General features: G+C 45.5%; 1 protein-coding gene across 1 annotated transcript; it reads right to left on the reverse strand.

Annotated features, from left to right (window-relative positions):
• Positions 1–1,087: 1,087 nt before the first annotated feature.
• Positions 1,088–13,901, reverse strand: emp3a (epithelial membrane protein 3a). The gene is made up of 5 exons (XM_039016690.1): positions 13,808–13,901; positions 3,431–3,553; positions 2,048–2,150; positions 1,668–1,808; positions 1,088–1,464 (listed from the first exon to the last, which is right to left on the reverse strand). The coding sequence occupies exons 2-5, from the start codon at positions 3,506–3,508 to the stop codon at positions 1,289–1,291; spliced, it is 498 nt and encodes a 165-aa protein (XP_038872618.1). The 5' UTR covers positions 3,509–3,553; positions 13,808–13,901; the 3' UTR covers positions 1,088–1,288.
• Positions 13,902–16,104: the final 2,203 nt, after the last annotated feature.

Genomic DNA, 16,104 nt, shown 5'->3' on the forward strand with positions numbered 1-16,104 from the left:
AAACACACAAGAGCCCCTCTGCCGTTTTTTCTTGCTGATCATGAGGAACATTTTATGCAGTCAAAAACTTAATCACAGAAACGACAGAATTAAACCAAGCTGCAGCAATATTGCCTACGGTCAAAAACGTTCGATAAAATGAAGTGACACAATTGATAGATTAAATGAAAAAAAAAGTGTGTTTCACAGATACAGTAGTAGTATGCACACAATACATACACTATATATACAAAAGTATGTGGACACCCTTTCAAATGAGTGGATATGGCTATTTCAGCCACACCCGTTGCTGACAGGTGTATAAAATGTAGCACACCGCCATGCAATCTCCATAGACAAACATTGGCAGAAGAATGGTCTTAATGACAGCACTTGCGGCACGGTCACAAGATGCTAACTTTCCAACAAGTCAATGTGTCAAATTTCTGCACTGCACTGCTATGTAAATGATGAGTGATCAGGTAAACACTGACCTAGGATGCATCCCAAATCGTATCCTCAATATAGTGCACTACTTTAGTCAACTGTAAGTGCTGTTATTGTGAAGTGGAACGTCTAGGAGCAACATTGGCTCAGCCGCGAAGTGGTAGGCCACACCAGCTGACAGAACGGGACCACCGAGTGCTGAGTTTGGTGGAGGGGGAATAATGGTCTGGGGCTGTTTTTCATGGTTCGGGCTAGGCCCCTTAGTTCCAGTGAAGGGAAATCTTAACACAACAGCATACAATAACTTTCTAAACGATTATGTTCTTCCAACTTTGTGGCTACAGTTTGGGGAAGGCCCTTTCCTGTTTCAGCATGACAATGCCCCCGTGCACAAAGCGAGGTCCATACAGAAATGGTTTGTCGAGATCGGTGTGGAAGAACTTGACTGGCCTGCACAGAGCCCTGACCTCAACCCCATCAAACTCCTTTGCGATGAATTGGAGCGCTAACTGTGAGCCAGGCCTAATCGCCCAACATCAGTGCACGACCTCACTAATGCTCTTGTCGCTGAATGGAAGCAAGTCCCCACACCAATGTTCCAACATCTAGTGGAAAGCCTTCCCAGAAGAGTGGAGGCTGTTATAGCAGCAAAGGGGGGACCAACTCCATATTAATGCCCATGATTTTGGAATGAGATGTTCAATGAGCAGGTGTCCATATACTTTTGGTCATGTAGTGTATGTAACTCTCTTTCATCGCACATTGTGTCTCTGTTGTTGTTCACCACAGTCGAGTGATAACAGGATAACAGTACCAAGTAATACTGAATGATGCTGCTTATTGCCCTCACGTCTGTCTTGGCTCACTGCCTCTTGCGCAGGTGGACATATAGAACTCCACTGAAGAGCAGGAGGGGTACACAGGACCATGCCAGGATGAAGCAGTAGCCAAAGTGACCCATGCTCAGGTCTCTAGAGTCCTCCAGGATCTCCTTACGGTGGAACGTGAAGATGAGCGAGGCAGCAAATGATGTGAAACCTGGAGGAGCAAAGCAGATAGGGGACAGGGAGGGTTAATTATTTTCAGAGATTAAACGTGTGTGAATCAATAACCACAATTAACAGAGAATGAGGAAGCAACTTATCTAGGTTAATGACAAACCCTCTAAAATAATATACAGTAAGTACACACACAAAGTAACTGGCTGCCATAAACTGTTAAGTTCTGGTCCAGTACAGTACCTGCGAAGACCTGACAAAGGCCTGTGAAATAGAAGAGCCCGACTTTAGACATGGTGAAGAGCTGACCCAGGAAGACCAGGAAGGAGATAGAGGAGAAGACCACAGAGAGGACCATCAGGGCTTGGACAACCTGCAACCAGTCTGGAGGAACAAGAGAAGAGCCATAAGACTCCATGTCATTGGGACCGACACACAGACACGTTGAATATGAAGACTATATTGGAAACACAAAATACAAACATCATGCACATGATCACTCAAAGGCATAATTACACCGAATAATGGTGGGACGCGGTTATATAAAGTGACATCCTCATTCACATGTAGAGTAGATCCTAAAGATCACATGTAGACTGGATAAAACTTCCTATTTTATTTACCATTTTCATTAGTGGTAGCACACAGCCAGTTTCCCGTTACGTTGTCATGAATGCAGTTATACCAGAGATCTGTGATCTCAGCATCGGTCCAGACCCACCAGGACTAGAGAGAGACACACAATACAAGAAAGGTTTAGTTCAGCAGGCAGGTTCTGTGCATGGCAATCTGCCCATATCATAAAAATGGGTAGGCTACGTCCCACTGTTGGGTTCCTTCAGAGCTTTCGATGTGATTGGATATCCATAAATCAAATTCCTGCATATTATATAAGGTCACGGTAGGTTTATCTTAAGCACCATAGTACTATCCGTATGTTGATATTCAACATTGTTGTGGTTGCTCTCTTCAGCCTTTGATACTCATATCAGCAACATATGCCAGGAAAGGGAGTGCTGCAGAGTCGGATTTGGTATTTTGGTATTTTATTAGGATCCCCTTTAGCTGTTGCGAAAGCAGCAGCTACTCTTCCTGGGGTTCACACAAAACATGAAACATGACTTATTATAGAACATGAATAGACAAGAACAGCTCAAAGACAGAACTACATAAATGTAAAAATGGCACACATGGCCTACATATCAATACATACACACAACATAACTAGGTCAAATAAGAGGCATTGTGAGGTGTTGCTTTATCTGTTTAAAAAAAGGGTTGCTGTTCATTTAAGCAATATGAGCAATAATGTCTCTATATAATTCTGTACACTTTCTTGATTTGTTCTGGATTTGGGAACTGTGAAAGACCCCTGGTGGCATGACTGGTGGTGTAAGTGTGTGTGTCAGAGAAATAGCATTGTATTTGGGCAAACACAATTTTTCCAACAGTTTGCTAAGAGCTGGCAGCAGGCTGAAACGTCTGCTGTTAGAACCAGTAAAGGCTGTTTTACCACTCTTGGGTAGCAGAATTCCTTTGGCTTCCCTCCAGGCCTGAGGATAATTTCTTATGTATTATTATTTTTATTTAACCTTTATTTAACTAGTCAAGTCAGTTAAGAACAAATTCTTATTTACAATGACGGCCTACACCGGCTAAACCCGGACGACACTGGGCCAATTGTGCGCCGCCCTATGGGACTCATCACGTCCGGTTGTGATACAGCCTGGATTCGAACCAGGGTCTGTAGTGACGCCTCTAGCACTGAGATGCAGTGCCTTAGACCGCTGCACCACTCGGGAGCCCCCGAGACTCCCTCTAGACTCTGATTAAAGATATGACAGATAGGAGTGGCCATAGAGTAAGCTACCATCCTCAGTAGCTTTCTATCTAAGTTGTCAATGCCAGGAGGTTTGTTATTATTGATTGATAACAATAATTGTTCTACTTCTCTCACACTAACTTTGTTAGTTGTTGAGATTGGCTAACAGTGGAGAGTGTCTCACCTTCTCCATGGTAGCGATGAACAGCATGGCCAGAGTGAGCAGATGCAGCACAGTCACAGACATGAGCAGGAGAACCATGATGGCTGCTGCTGGGAGCTTCCACTGAGGCCACACCCAGTGGTCCTGGACATAGACAGAGTCTTGAGACAGTGGCCTGAAACACTGCTCTCTCTCTTTCTCTCTCTCGCTCTCTCTCTCTCTCTCTATCGCTCTCTCAGGGGGAAACATGTTCACTTTCATCATGCTCCTCAACACATGCCTGCAGTGACTATCTCTCTCTGCCTATCTATCAACCCACCACAGGCATCTTAGTCAGGGGAATAAGTCAAGGGAATCTAGAGAGCCTGAACTGCCTTTGAAGAACATAGCAGAGCTCCTAGGTTTAGTAAATAAATGTCCTGTCACTTGTCTGAAACCCCTGTCTGCTGCTACTATTATTACTATTATAATTTCAATCAGACTAGAAACATGTACAGTTGAAGTCGGAAGTTGACATACACCTTAGCCAAATATGTTTCAACTCCGTTTTTCCTGACATTTAATCCTAGTAAAAATTCCTTGTCTTAGGTCAGTTAGGATCACCACTTTATTTGAAGAATGTGAAATGTCATAATAATAGTAGAGAGAATGATTTATTTCAGCTTTTATTTCTTTCATCACATTCCCAGTGGGTCAGAAGTTTACATACACTCAATTAGTATTTGGTAGCATTGCCTTTAAATTTTCTATAGACTTGAGGTCAGGGCTTTGTGATGGCCACTCCAATAACTTGACTTTGTTGTAATTAAGCCATTTTGCCACAACTTTGGAAGTATGCTTGGGGTCATTGTCCATTTGGAAGACCCATTTGCGACCAAGCTTTAACTTCCTGACTGATGTCTTGAGATGTTGCTTCAATAGATCCACATACATTTTCCGTCCTCATGATGCCATCTAATTTTGTGAAGTGCACCAGTCCCTCCTGCAGCAAAGCACCCCCACAACATGATGCTGCCACCCCCGTGCTTCACGGTTGGGATGGTGTTCTTCGGCTTGCAAGCGTCCCCCTTTTTCCTCCAAAAATAACGATGGTCATTATGGCCAAACAGTTCTATTTTTGTTTCATCAGACCAGAGGACATTTCTCCAAAAAGTACGATCTTTGTCCCCATGTGCAGTTACAAACCGTAGTCTGGCTTTTTATGGCGGTTTTGGAGCAGTGGCTTGTTCCTTGCTGAGTGGCCTTTCAGGTTATGTCGATATAGGCCTCATTTTACTGTGGATGTAGATACTTTTGTACCTGTTTCCTCCAGCATCTTCACAAGGTCCTTTGCTGTTGTTCTGGGATTGTTTTGCACTTTTCGCACCAAAGTACGTTCATCTCTAGGAGACAGAACGCGTCTCCTTCCTGAGGGGTATGACGGCTGCGTGGTCCCATGCTGTTTATACTTGCGTACTATTGTTTGTACAGATGAACGTGGTACCTTCAGGTGTTTGGAAATTGCTCCCAAGGATGAACCAGACTTGTGGAGGTCTACAATTTTCTTTCTGAGGTCTTGGCTGATTTCGTTTGATTTTCCCATGATGTCAAGCAAAGAGGCACTGAGTTGAAGGTAGGCCTTGAAATACATCCCCAGGTACACCTCCAAATGATTAAAATGATGTAAATTAGCCTATCATAAGCTTCTGAAGCCATGACATCGTTTTTTTTTTTTTAAAGGCACAGTCAACTTAGTGCATGTAAACTTCTGACCCACTGGAATTGTGATACAGTGAATTATAAGTGAAATAATCTGTCTGTAAACAATTGTTGGAAAAATTACTTGAGTCATGCACCAAGTAGATGTCCTAACCGACTTGCCAAAACTATAGTTTGTTAACAAGAAATGTGTGGAGTGGTTGAAAAATGAGTTTTAATGACTCCAACCTAAGTGTATGTAAACATCCGACTTCAGCTGTATGTAGATGTATCTCTTTCCTGTGAGCCTGTGCACATATATACAGATGTCTAGAAGCAATGCAGGACAAGATTACTGTATATCCCATCCCCATCCTCATACTGTAAATAATCTAATATGCATCTCTATCCAACAACAAATGGCTGGAATAAGAATATTTCTCGAGAGGAGTTCATTTCGCAGTCTCCTCAAGCTGGCCCATTCAAGCTGGCCCATTCAAGCTGGCCCATTCAAGCTGGCCCATTCTGACAGCGCCTGTTTATGGGATGAATGCCAATGGAGGACTAAATTCAGACATTCAGTTCCAGAACAGAGCAGACTGTGTGTGTGTACTGTTCTTTTCCTTTCTAAATTCAAATACAACACATACATGTTCTCCTGCGTGAAATACTGAGAGAGACATCCGTTTCCATTAGTTTGGTAATGACTATTCTTAAAGGTATGTGTCTCGTCACATTCTTTATCTGGTTGGCATTAGGCTTTTTCCACTGCTGAGGTAAACTGTACTGTTTATGTAGTACTTACCTAGTACGAAGAGGAGCAAACCTGAGGAATTAACATATTAGGAGGGAGAATGTACAGTTATGAATATAACTACTGTTCCCCGAAGGAGGGAATGAGGCAAAAAAATACTATGGGGAGTCAACGACCAATCATATTCACATGAAGAAAACTGAAATCACTCCCAATGGGCCAATTGATGCCGAGACTGCCCTCGGAAGCCCCACCTTCCTGGCTATAATACAGACGCTCGCATTTATTTCCTCAATTCAGTACCGCTCTTCAGCAAGCCCAAACCCTCTGACGGCACGGGGCCAAAATATGTTATACCTCGTTCCCTCCTTTAGGGAACAGTAGTTATATTCAGAACTGCACGTTCCCTTTCAGTTAGTCACTCGGTATAACATACTATGGTGATATACAATCTGTAAGAGGACCTGTAAGACTTACTGTAGTACTGTAGTCCTAGCAACTGGAGGGACCGTGGCTGGAGATGAGCTGGGCTCCTCATCAGGAGTAGGTGGGGGCTTGTTGTTGGCTTCTGAAGCCCCCCTAACTGGAATAGGGATGACTCTTAGCTTAGAGCCAGGTAGTGGCCCCTGGGCTACAGCTGGTGGAAGAGATACTGAGACAGGGGCTAAGGATCCCTGGGCTGCGGCTGGTGGCAGAGAAGGAGGTGCTGGCTGATGATCTGCATCAACGGCGGTCTGTGGCCCTGTGGCTACAACACGATGGCTCTCTGTTGCAGGAGGTGGTGACCTGAAGACAGGGCCAGCTTGTACCTTCAGGCTCAGGTCTGGCTGGGCTGCCAGGGTAGGTAGAGAATGCTGCCCCTCCTGAGTTGAAGGCGCTGAGTCTGACCTAACAGGGGTAGGCTCAGCCCCATACTCTGTGGCAGACTGGAACCTGAGGGAAGAACGGGTTAGCGTTGTAGTAATCAGCAGGAACCCTGGGGGAAGGGGCAGGCTGGGACCCATCTGTGGTAGCTGGTCTGGGCTCCGGGACCGGGGTAGGTGGTCTGGAGCTCCACGATGGCTGACTGCTGACTGATGCTCTGTAGCTGGAGAGGGTGGCAACTCTGGAACAGCGGCTGGCTGCAGGCTACTGTTGGCTGACGAGTCCCCAGCGGGGGCAGACTGGAACACCTTGTCAGGAACAGGATGGATAGCCATGCTGAGGGCAACATGAGAACCAGTGGCAGGGACAGGTAGATACACCCTGGCACCGTCAGCGGGCTGGTTCTCCACACTGGAAGTGTCTGGGAGCTGATAGGTAAGTACAGTATGTCTCTTAGCTGGACCACTAGTGGAGGAATAGCTTTCAGACAGGTGTGGTGAGTGCCGGGACTGAGAGAACTCAGCTGCTGCTGGAGGAGGCTCTTGGTAGCTGCACTGTAGGCTTGGAGTGTCACTCTGATGACGCGGCAGTAGTGACTCATCACATGCTGGAGGCCACGGTGGAGGGTCAGTCAACTCACAGTTGTCATACTGTCCATCACAAGCCTTATCCTCTTCATTGGGTGATGGCTACGCATGCTCAGCAGGATCTGATGCGGGCCGTGGTGGTGTCGGCAGAACTCTCTCTGCTGCAGGGATGCCTCAGGATGAGTGCTCTGTAGAGGCTGGCTTAGTGAGAGAGAGTCTAGCTATGGACTGGGGTATGAGCTCTCTTCTTGTTGCTCACGTAGCTGAGTGAGACTATACTTCTGTCCTCGTGGCTCAGATGGGAGTCTGGGACAGACCTCTACTCTCTGAAGGTCTCCCACTCATCTGGAGTTGTGTCCCATCTGGCCTGGCTGGAGAGGAAGGGACTGGGTGGAGTGAGGAGTGTTGTCTTGGCAGCTCCCTCAATAAGAGGCTGAAGGTCGTCTTCTTTCCCATGTGAATACTGTGCATACTGTGCATACTGTGCATACTGTGCTGTGCTACTACAACTAGGACAAGGTTAGGCGTGGCGCCGTGGATGATCAGACCAGGTCCAGGCTTCACCGGTAACTCGCTGCATCTTGATCTGGGAGTAAACACTTTTACCCGGCTTGAACGGACCACAATGTAGTGGAGGGATAAAGGTGTATTATTCTTAGGTTGCTGGTTTGGTATGGGTGTGCTTGCATCCGGGCCTCGGTCAGGATGCACTGATGGGAAGACACAGTGAATAGTTGACTTGCAGTTTACTTGAAGATAGACAGTATATAACAGCACCGTATGAAGGCAGCACAGCATGTACAGAGCTACGGCTTGACACAAGGCACACTTGGGTGTGAAGGCGTGTGTGGATGTGGATGTGTGTGTATGTGTGGTTTTCCTATAGGAGGAAGCAGATAACAAAAGTGCCATCAATATCAGGAATGATATACAGCTATTATACAATGACATTGCATGACAATATAAACTATATGACATCACTATAACAGGTTATTACACATAAAAGGCTTAAACTAAAGCACCACTAGCTGGCAATAACACATGAATGACTATACCATTACTAATAGCTGAATGGATGGAATCTCACTGAATCCCATAAAGACATCGGAAAGGGTGGGACACAACACAATTACCCAAGTAACATGCGCCAGCGCCATGTTAGGCTTGACTAACTAATACATGTAAACTGTATTAATAGGCCTAATACACTGGAAAGGCACGCTAAAGTGCTATCTTAACCCAAATAGTATGCAAAGGCATACATCAATATAATAGACTGGTGTATAATAACTCCTCATACAGTATAACTGAAATGACTGTTATGGCTGCGACCCGTCGTCCACTAATAAAGGACTACCACGGACGGGCCGCACATGTTATAAACCCTCTCTCTACCTTTATTTATCCAGGTTAGTCTCACTGAGATTAAATCTATTTTTCAAGAGAGACCTGGTCCAACCAAGGCAGCAGCAGGGGGAAACAATGCTTGAGACAAATATCAGACAAACTGTAACATCTTACAGACATAGGCACACCATCATTTTTTTGTTTGTTTTAGGTAGACACAAATACATTTAAATTACAGAAACATACAAGCGCCATAGATGAACTAATCAATCAAATGTACCACCTTCACCAAGTCCTAATGACCATCACATTCCTCAGTAACATGTGAGTCAAGCAAACCTTTAAACTCCTCCAAGGAAACAAGATCCTGGAGTTTCAAGCTGGTCTGGAGAGAATTCCAAGACCACCGAGCTGAGTAGCTTAAAACAGTTTTTGCAATGATCCATTCTGATTTTAGGGACCATTAGAAGTAAGTAAGAGTGAGACTTTAACTGGTATTTATTTTCTGACCTTATCAAAAAAGAACAGAGATAAAGTGACAGTTTTCCAAAAATGGCCTTATTGATCATAGCATACCAATGTTTAAGCCTACAAAGAGTCAGCGAAGACCAGCTGACAGCACTATAGAGATCACAGTGGCGTGTCAGATGCTTTTGGTCGGTAATAAACCTAAGAGCTGCATGATACACAGAATCAAGTGCCTTCAGGGTAGTGCTCGAGGTCTGCATATAAATGACATCACGGTAGTCCAAGATAGACAGCAATGTACACCGTAGCAGCTCTTTTCTGACCTCCAAAGAAAAACAAGCCTGGAGAAAACACTATTCTCAACTTGATCTTCTTTACCAGGTCCTCAACATGATTAGTGAAGCTCAGCTTCTGATCCACCCAAACTCCTAGATATTTGTCTTTACTTGCTCTATAGACTTCCTTTCCAAGGTAGTAATATACCATGTATTTTGTTTTAGAGCAAATCGGAACAAGCTTCAAATTGTACAGATTCTGTTGAATGATGTTAAAAGCCATTTGAGTTTGTTTTTAAACCAAAGTCAAACTACTGCCGCTTGAATAGAGAACAGTGTCATCCACATAAAAATGTACAGCAGCTGTCTCAATGTCTCCCACTGTTGTTGACATTGGGTTAACTGCCTTGTTCAGGGGCAGAATGACAGATTTTTACCTTGTCAGCTCAGGGATTCGATCTGGCAACCTTTCCGGTTGCTAGTCCAACGCTCAACCACTAGGCTACCTGCCGACATGAAATGCAACTTACTGTTCAAAAACACACACTTAAAGCTGCAATATGTAACTTTTTGGGAGACCTAACCAAATTCACATCTGTGTTACAGATCTGTCATTCTCATTGAAAGCATGTTTAAGAAGCGGTAGATCTGTTCCATGTGCGCTATTTCTATGCTTCCAGTTCATAAGTTTAGTTTTTGCGTCTTTTTTTTGTGGTTTTATACACCAGCTTCAAACAGCTGAAAATACAATATTTGTGCTTATGAAAAAGATATTTCACAGCGGTTTAGATGGTACGATGATTCTCTATCACCCACGTTGAGTGATCCAGGAAGATACGTTGCCCTGAGCGACAGGAAATGCGCACTGCTCCATACAAGCAGATAACAGGCCATGTGTAGGAGTGAGAGAGAACGTGTCCCCCTATGCCTGTTGATGTACGCCACCACCGTCCTGTTGTTGGACCTTACCATCACATTCTGGCCTTCCAACATCGAAAGGAAACGCCTCAGCGCTAGCAAAACAGTCAGTAGCTCTAGATGATTGATATGCTGCGCTCTTTGCACTGTTGACCAAATCCCTCTTTCCGAGTAGCCCACACACAGCGCTCCCCATCCCAGTAAGGATGCATCTGTCGTGATCACCCTGCTGAACACTAGGTGGCCCATGATAATCCCCTGCAACAGCAGTCACGGGTCCCTTAGGCACCACGGGGATACCTTGAGCAACCGATGGCCGTGGCGAGATGCGTCCAGACACATAGCAACCACCCAGCACTGAAACAGACGCATCAACAGAAGTCCCAGAGACACCACAGCTATCACAGAGGCCATCAGACCCAATAACCGCAGGCACAAGCGAAAAGGCACAGAGTGCCCTAGCTGAAACCTTGCCAGACAGAGCCGGTATGCGACCCTCCTCTGTTGGGACAAAAACGCATGATTCAGAACCGAGTCCAGAACGAGACCCAGAAACTGAATGCGCTGAGCCGGCATCAAACAACTTTTCTTGTGATTCACTATGAACCCCAGAGACTGAATATGGGAAACCAACTTGTGGAGCTCCTCCTGTTCCCTCGACACCGCTACGACCAGCCAATCACCCAGATAGGCCAATACTCCTATCCCTGGCACCACACCGGTGCCAAAGCTGGCTCCACCACCACAGAAAAGGTGCGGGTGATAGGGAGAGCCCGAAAGGCAGGACCAGAAACTCATAGGCCACACCCTCGAAATGAAACCTCAGAAACTTTCTGTGAAGAGGATGTTTAGCCACATGAAAATATGCATCCTTCAGATCTACAGATTTGAACCAATCGATGGGACGCACGGACAACAATAGCCGGTGGAGTGTGAGCATTTTGAACTTGCAAACCTTGAGGTGCTTGTTTAAAACACAGAAGTCCAGGATAGGACATAACGTTCCATCTCTCTTGGGAACTAAGAAGTACCGGCTGTACCAACCGCTCTGTACTTCAGACATAGGGGCCACCCGAACAGCCTGCTTTTGAAGGAGAGAGGAAATCTCTCTCAAGATAGACGCTAGGACCTCGGGGACCATTGACATAATGATGCACAGGAGGAGGATGCACAGCGAACTGCAGACAGTACCCGCTCGTCACCGTCCTCATTAACCAGTTAAACTGTGCATGCCCGCCACTGGACAGATCACGCCAGTCTCCTAAACATTATCTCCTGAAGGACTGGGATATTTTTTGTTGTTGTTGTCATGCTTGTTTTCATATCCACCACAACCGTGCGTCTGAATGTGGGGAATGCCCACAACTGGACGATACCACACTCTCAATACCCCTGAACACCGAGGAATCTTGGGTAGAAACAATGTGCTTTCATGGTACTGCCGTTCTGATACACGGCCCACACCGGGTTCAGGGACTTTGGCAACCAGTAACTTTCCCCCATTGACCGAGCCACTTGGGAGCACTGTTGCCACCGTAAATACTTGGGGAGGAGGGCCCCAAGAACATGTCTCCTCCAGCTAGGTTTGTGAGGTCTGCTTCTTTCACCCTGCTCTCCTTTGACCCAGCATGGCATCTGTGCCAAGTCGTCCGCCACTGCCCAGAAGCACCAAGACGATCAAAAACGAACCTCGAAGCCACCCCCTGGCCTAGACCATTCCCATCACGCCTCGGAACTGCCGAGGTGCCCCAGTGAAGGATCTTCATGGGAAAAAGACCCGTAGAGCTGCGTCCTCTTTCTGTTTCTCCCTGAAATGGGCCTGTTAGGACTTCATAGCCAAGCTTAAAAACCTTTTGGTGAAACTGGCTCATCAAAATACATACGCCTGTCCCTCTCAGGAATTCAGGACAATGTCAACCAGTGGTGGCGCTGAGCCACCCCCGCTGCTACCATACTTTCCCTCCAACTAGGATAGTACAGTGGGACAGACACAGCACAAAATCAGCCGTTGCACGGATTTTGTTGAGAAGCTCTGAAACCGGCGTCCCTGCCTCCACAGTCTTATTCAGCTCCTGCAGCAAATCGATATGATACATCTGCAGCATTGTGACCACATTCAATGACCGGGCCGCCACACCCCTCACCCTGGTACACTTTGTCCAGCTGACCTGCCGGCACGGTTTATTCGGCAGCACCGTGCTAGGATTGGCCCCGTTGTTAGCATCTGGAGCTCAGTTACTCACCAGCTTTCCATCCATCAGACTGCAAACATGCCCTGCCTTCTCCATACCCTCTACAATCACGAACTCGCCATAACCTGGTAGCACCAGCCTGGCTGAATGAGGGGAATCCCAGGTCGCCTTTAGCTCATCGGCTAAACTCTTTATACAGGGGTAAGTGACACTTCACCGCGCTGAAGGGACAGGAGGTAAATACCTTCTCCCAAACCTGGAGGAACTCGGCTACGGGGGAGAAGACACCCAATCCATCTCCAGGTGATCTGCCACCCGACGACACAGCGCCATCAAAGGCGCATTAACCACCAATGGTTCACTCTCCACCACCAAATCCAAAGCTGGGGCTTTAGGCTGCCCCAGAGCTGCCCCAGAGCCAACCAGGGATAGTATAGCATCCCAGGAATCTAGACTCTGAACACTGCCAGAGAAACCGGAATGAACTCCTACCACCGCTGCTGCTCTCACTCGGCCTCAGACAACGGAAGACCCGTCATACTGAGCGTGTTTCCACCCCAGGCAAACAGGACAACACTTGTGAGTATGCCCTAGGGTACGGTCGGAGGTTAAAACTCAGCTGGTTAGCCTTTTTGAACCTACTCTTACCACTGGCCATCTTAGTCAAGCAAGGAAGCACCTGCTACACAAGCAGACCAGAAAGAACAGAAAGAAGTTAGCTTTTATCAAACACAAAACCCGATACCAACACAAAAAACTCAGAACATTTAGGGGTACCAGTACTCTCTCCCCAATAACAGACACCTAAGTTGGAGCCGAAAATTGTAATCTTTGTGTGCTTGAAAAGTTTATAAATTGTGTGACCCTTTCTCCCTTTAGGTGAGCTGAAGAGTGAAGAATTGAGGAAATGAATGCGAGCCTGGTATTATAACCAGGAATGCTTCCGAAGGCAGGCTCAGCATCCATTGGCCTGTTGGGCGTGATTTCAGTTTTCATCAACGGAATATGATCGGTCATTGACGTTGACTCCCCATAGTATGTTACGCCGAGTGAGTGACTGAAAGGGAACTGTTGCGTGAAAACAAAGTACATTGACTCTGATAACATTACACTCTAGATTGAGAATAACAATTATATTCAATTATATACTTTCACTGATTCTTAAAAGTATCTATTTCGAAACACACATAATGATGTTGGTATATAGTATATTTGTGTTACTGTTAAATCAAAGCAAAAACACAATAGATATCACTATAACCAAAGATTTATCAAGACTGTCAAGTCAAGTTCAAAGCCTTGATATTGTGACTTACCTTAGAGTGCAAATTTCAGTTCCTGTGGCCAAGTGGCTGGTTCTGTAACCCTCAGTAGCCCTCTCTCTTCTGCTGCAATCGGGCTTTTCTCACAGATGCCAATCTCCTCCCCCTCTACTCTTCGTCTTCTCCCACACTCTGTCTCCAAAATTTAGAGAAAGACAGGGGTTGGAATGCAGAGTGGGATATAGGGGGAGTTTTAAACTTCCATTTCCTCTGCCCTCCCCCAAAGTCTACAGTCTGGACTAACTGACTAAAAATGACTACTGACTACCCACTGCACTGGACCCACCCACAGTCATAAACCAAGTCAATCACATGGAAAGCTACATATTGTAAACGTTACATTCGAATGTTGGCATGGTATAGATACAATGTGGAATAATTAATACTTTGCTTTCGACCTGTTCCATAACCCTACAGCAAATTGTAAGAGTGGAAATATGTAATATACTGTATGTGTTCAGTGTCAGTTTATAGAGATAGAAGGATTGTAACTGTCATATCAACATACATTATTATTACATTTGTCAGGAGCAATTTACCTAATGTATTTGTTTTGTCAAGTTATATCCAAAGTCACACTATAGTTGAGTAGACTACCAGTTTAAAGTGATCCATTGCTTTGATCTAGGGGCAACTGTGTGGGAATATGGGAGATGTACTGTGTAACCCATTCTGGGTTAGTCTGTCTGTAGTACAGTACAGTTGGCTACTGTTGCCAGGCTAGATTCAGTCAATGGGAGGAAATTGCTTCTCATTAGAGAACACTTTTGATTCCTAGTGAGTGGGAAAACTGAGACCACACAAGAAACCTAAACAAGTAGGCTAAAAGTTAACACAATAAGACAAACAAAAATATGTTCACGAAATCTGCTTTATTTGAATGTAAAGGCAATATTTAACAACAAACATACAATAAAATAGAATAATCTAAAAAGAAACCAAATTAACAAATGTACATCTTTCCATAAAGTGCCTTGATAAAATTAAATGTAATTCAATTCCATTAAACTGAACACTGATGTTTATTTTTGTATATAATGACCCCCTACTTTGATCTGAATTGCAGCTTGGTCTATGGTTGCATAAAGATTTTTTTTTCTCAAGAAAATGTCCATAATATAGCTGCAGTAATAATGGAATGATAGTGTTTCACAGTATTTACTAACCCTCCAGTGTTGTGATTGGCTGTGATATTCACTTATTGATGTCTCCCAACAGAGCTGCATCTGTTGTCAAAATGGGAAAGCTGCTTTGACTTTGTGGCTGTGTTATCTAGTGGAAATTGGGTCAAGTGGCCAATGTAGAAATTCTGCTAAATACTAGGTGTAGCACCTTTAAATTGGGAATTCAGAGGTGGGGGAGCAATATTTGGAGGGGTTAGGTAAAGGTTTGAGCCAGGATTGAACATAAGGGTTATGCCAAGATTAGGCTGATACTAGGGTTAGGGTTGAACTGGGGTGTAGGCATGAAGCTACGATTAAGTTAGGGTTGAAGTGGGGTGTAGGCATGAAGTTAGGGGGAACTGGGGTGTAGGCATGAAGTTAGGGGGAACTGGGGTGTAGGCATTAACATTTAACATTTAAGTCATTTAGCAGACGCTCTTATCCAGAGCGACTTACAAATTGGTGCATTCACCTTATGATATCCAGTGGAACAACCACTTTACAATAGTGCATCTAAATCTTTTAAGGGGGGGGGAGGGGGGTTAGAAGGATTACTTTATCCTATCCTAGGTATTCCTTAAAGAGGTGGGGTTTCAGGTGTCTCCGGAAGGTGGTGATTGACTCCGCTGACCTGGCGTCGTGAGGGAGTTTGTTCCACCATTGGGGTGCCAGAGCAGCGAACAGTTTTGACTGGGCTGAGCGGGAACTGTACTTCCTCAGAGGTAGGGCGGCGAGCAGGCCAGAGGTGGATGAAGGCATGAAGTTAGGGTTGAACTGGGTGTAGGCATGAAGCTAGGGTGAACTGGGGTGTAGGCATGAAGCTAGGGTGAACTGGGGTGTAGGCATGAAGCTAGGGTGAACTGGGGTGTAGGCATGAAGCTAGGGTGAACTGGGGTGTAGGCATGAAGCTAGGGTTGAAGTGGGGTGTAGGCATGAAGCTAGGGTTAAGTTAGGGTTGAAGTGGGGTCTAGGCATGAAGCTAGGGTTAGGGTTGAAGTGGGGTGTAGGCATGAAGCTAGGGTTAGGGTTGAACTGGGATGTAGGCATGAAGCTAGGGTTAGGGTGGAACTGGGATGTAGGCATGAAGCTAGGGTTAGGGTTGAACTGGGATGTAGGCATGAAGCTAGG

The sequence above is a fragment of the Salvelinus namaycush genome, chromosome 20 (assembly GCF_016432855.1).
Source record: "Salvelinus namaycush isolate Seneca chromosome 20, SaNama_1.0, whole genome shotgun sequence".
NCBI lineage: Eukaryota > Metazoa > Chordata > Actinopteri > Salmoniformes > Salmonidae > Salvelinus > Salvelinus namaycush.

What these genes read in the sequence shown, in the direction of transcription:
- emp3a (XM_039016690.1), bottom strand. Translation starts at nt 3,508, where the DNA reads ATGGTTCTCCTGCTCATGTCTGTGACTGTGCTGCATCTGCTCACTCTG. An exon ending in TCATCGCTACCATGGAGAAG is followed by an intron (nt 2,151 to 3,430) that starts GTGAGACACTCT and finishes GTCTCTCTCTAG; the next exon opens with TCCTGGTGGGTCTGGACCGA. An exon ending in CCTTTGTCAGGTCTTCGCAG is followed by an intron (nt 1,465 to 1,667) that starts GTACTGTACTGG and finishes TTGCTCCTCCAG; the next exon opens with GTTTCACATCATTTGCTGCC.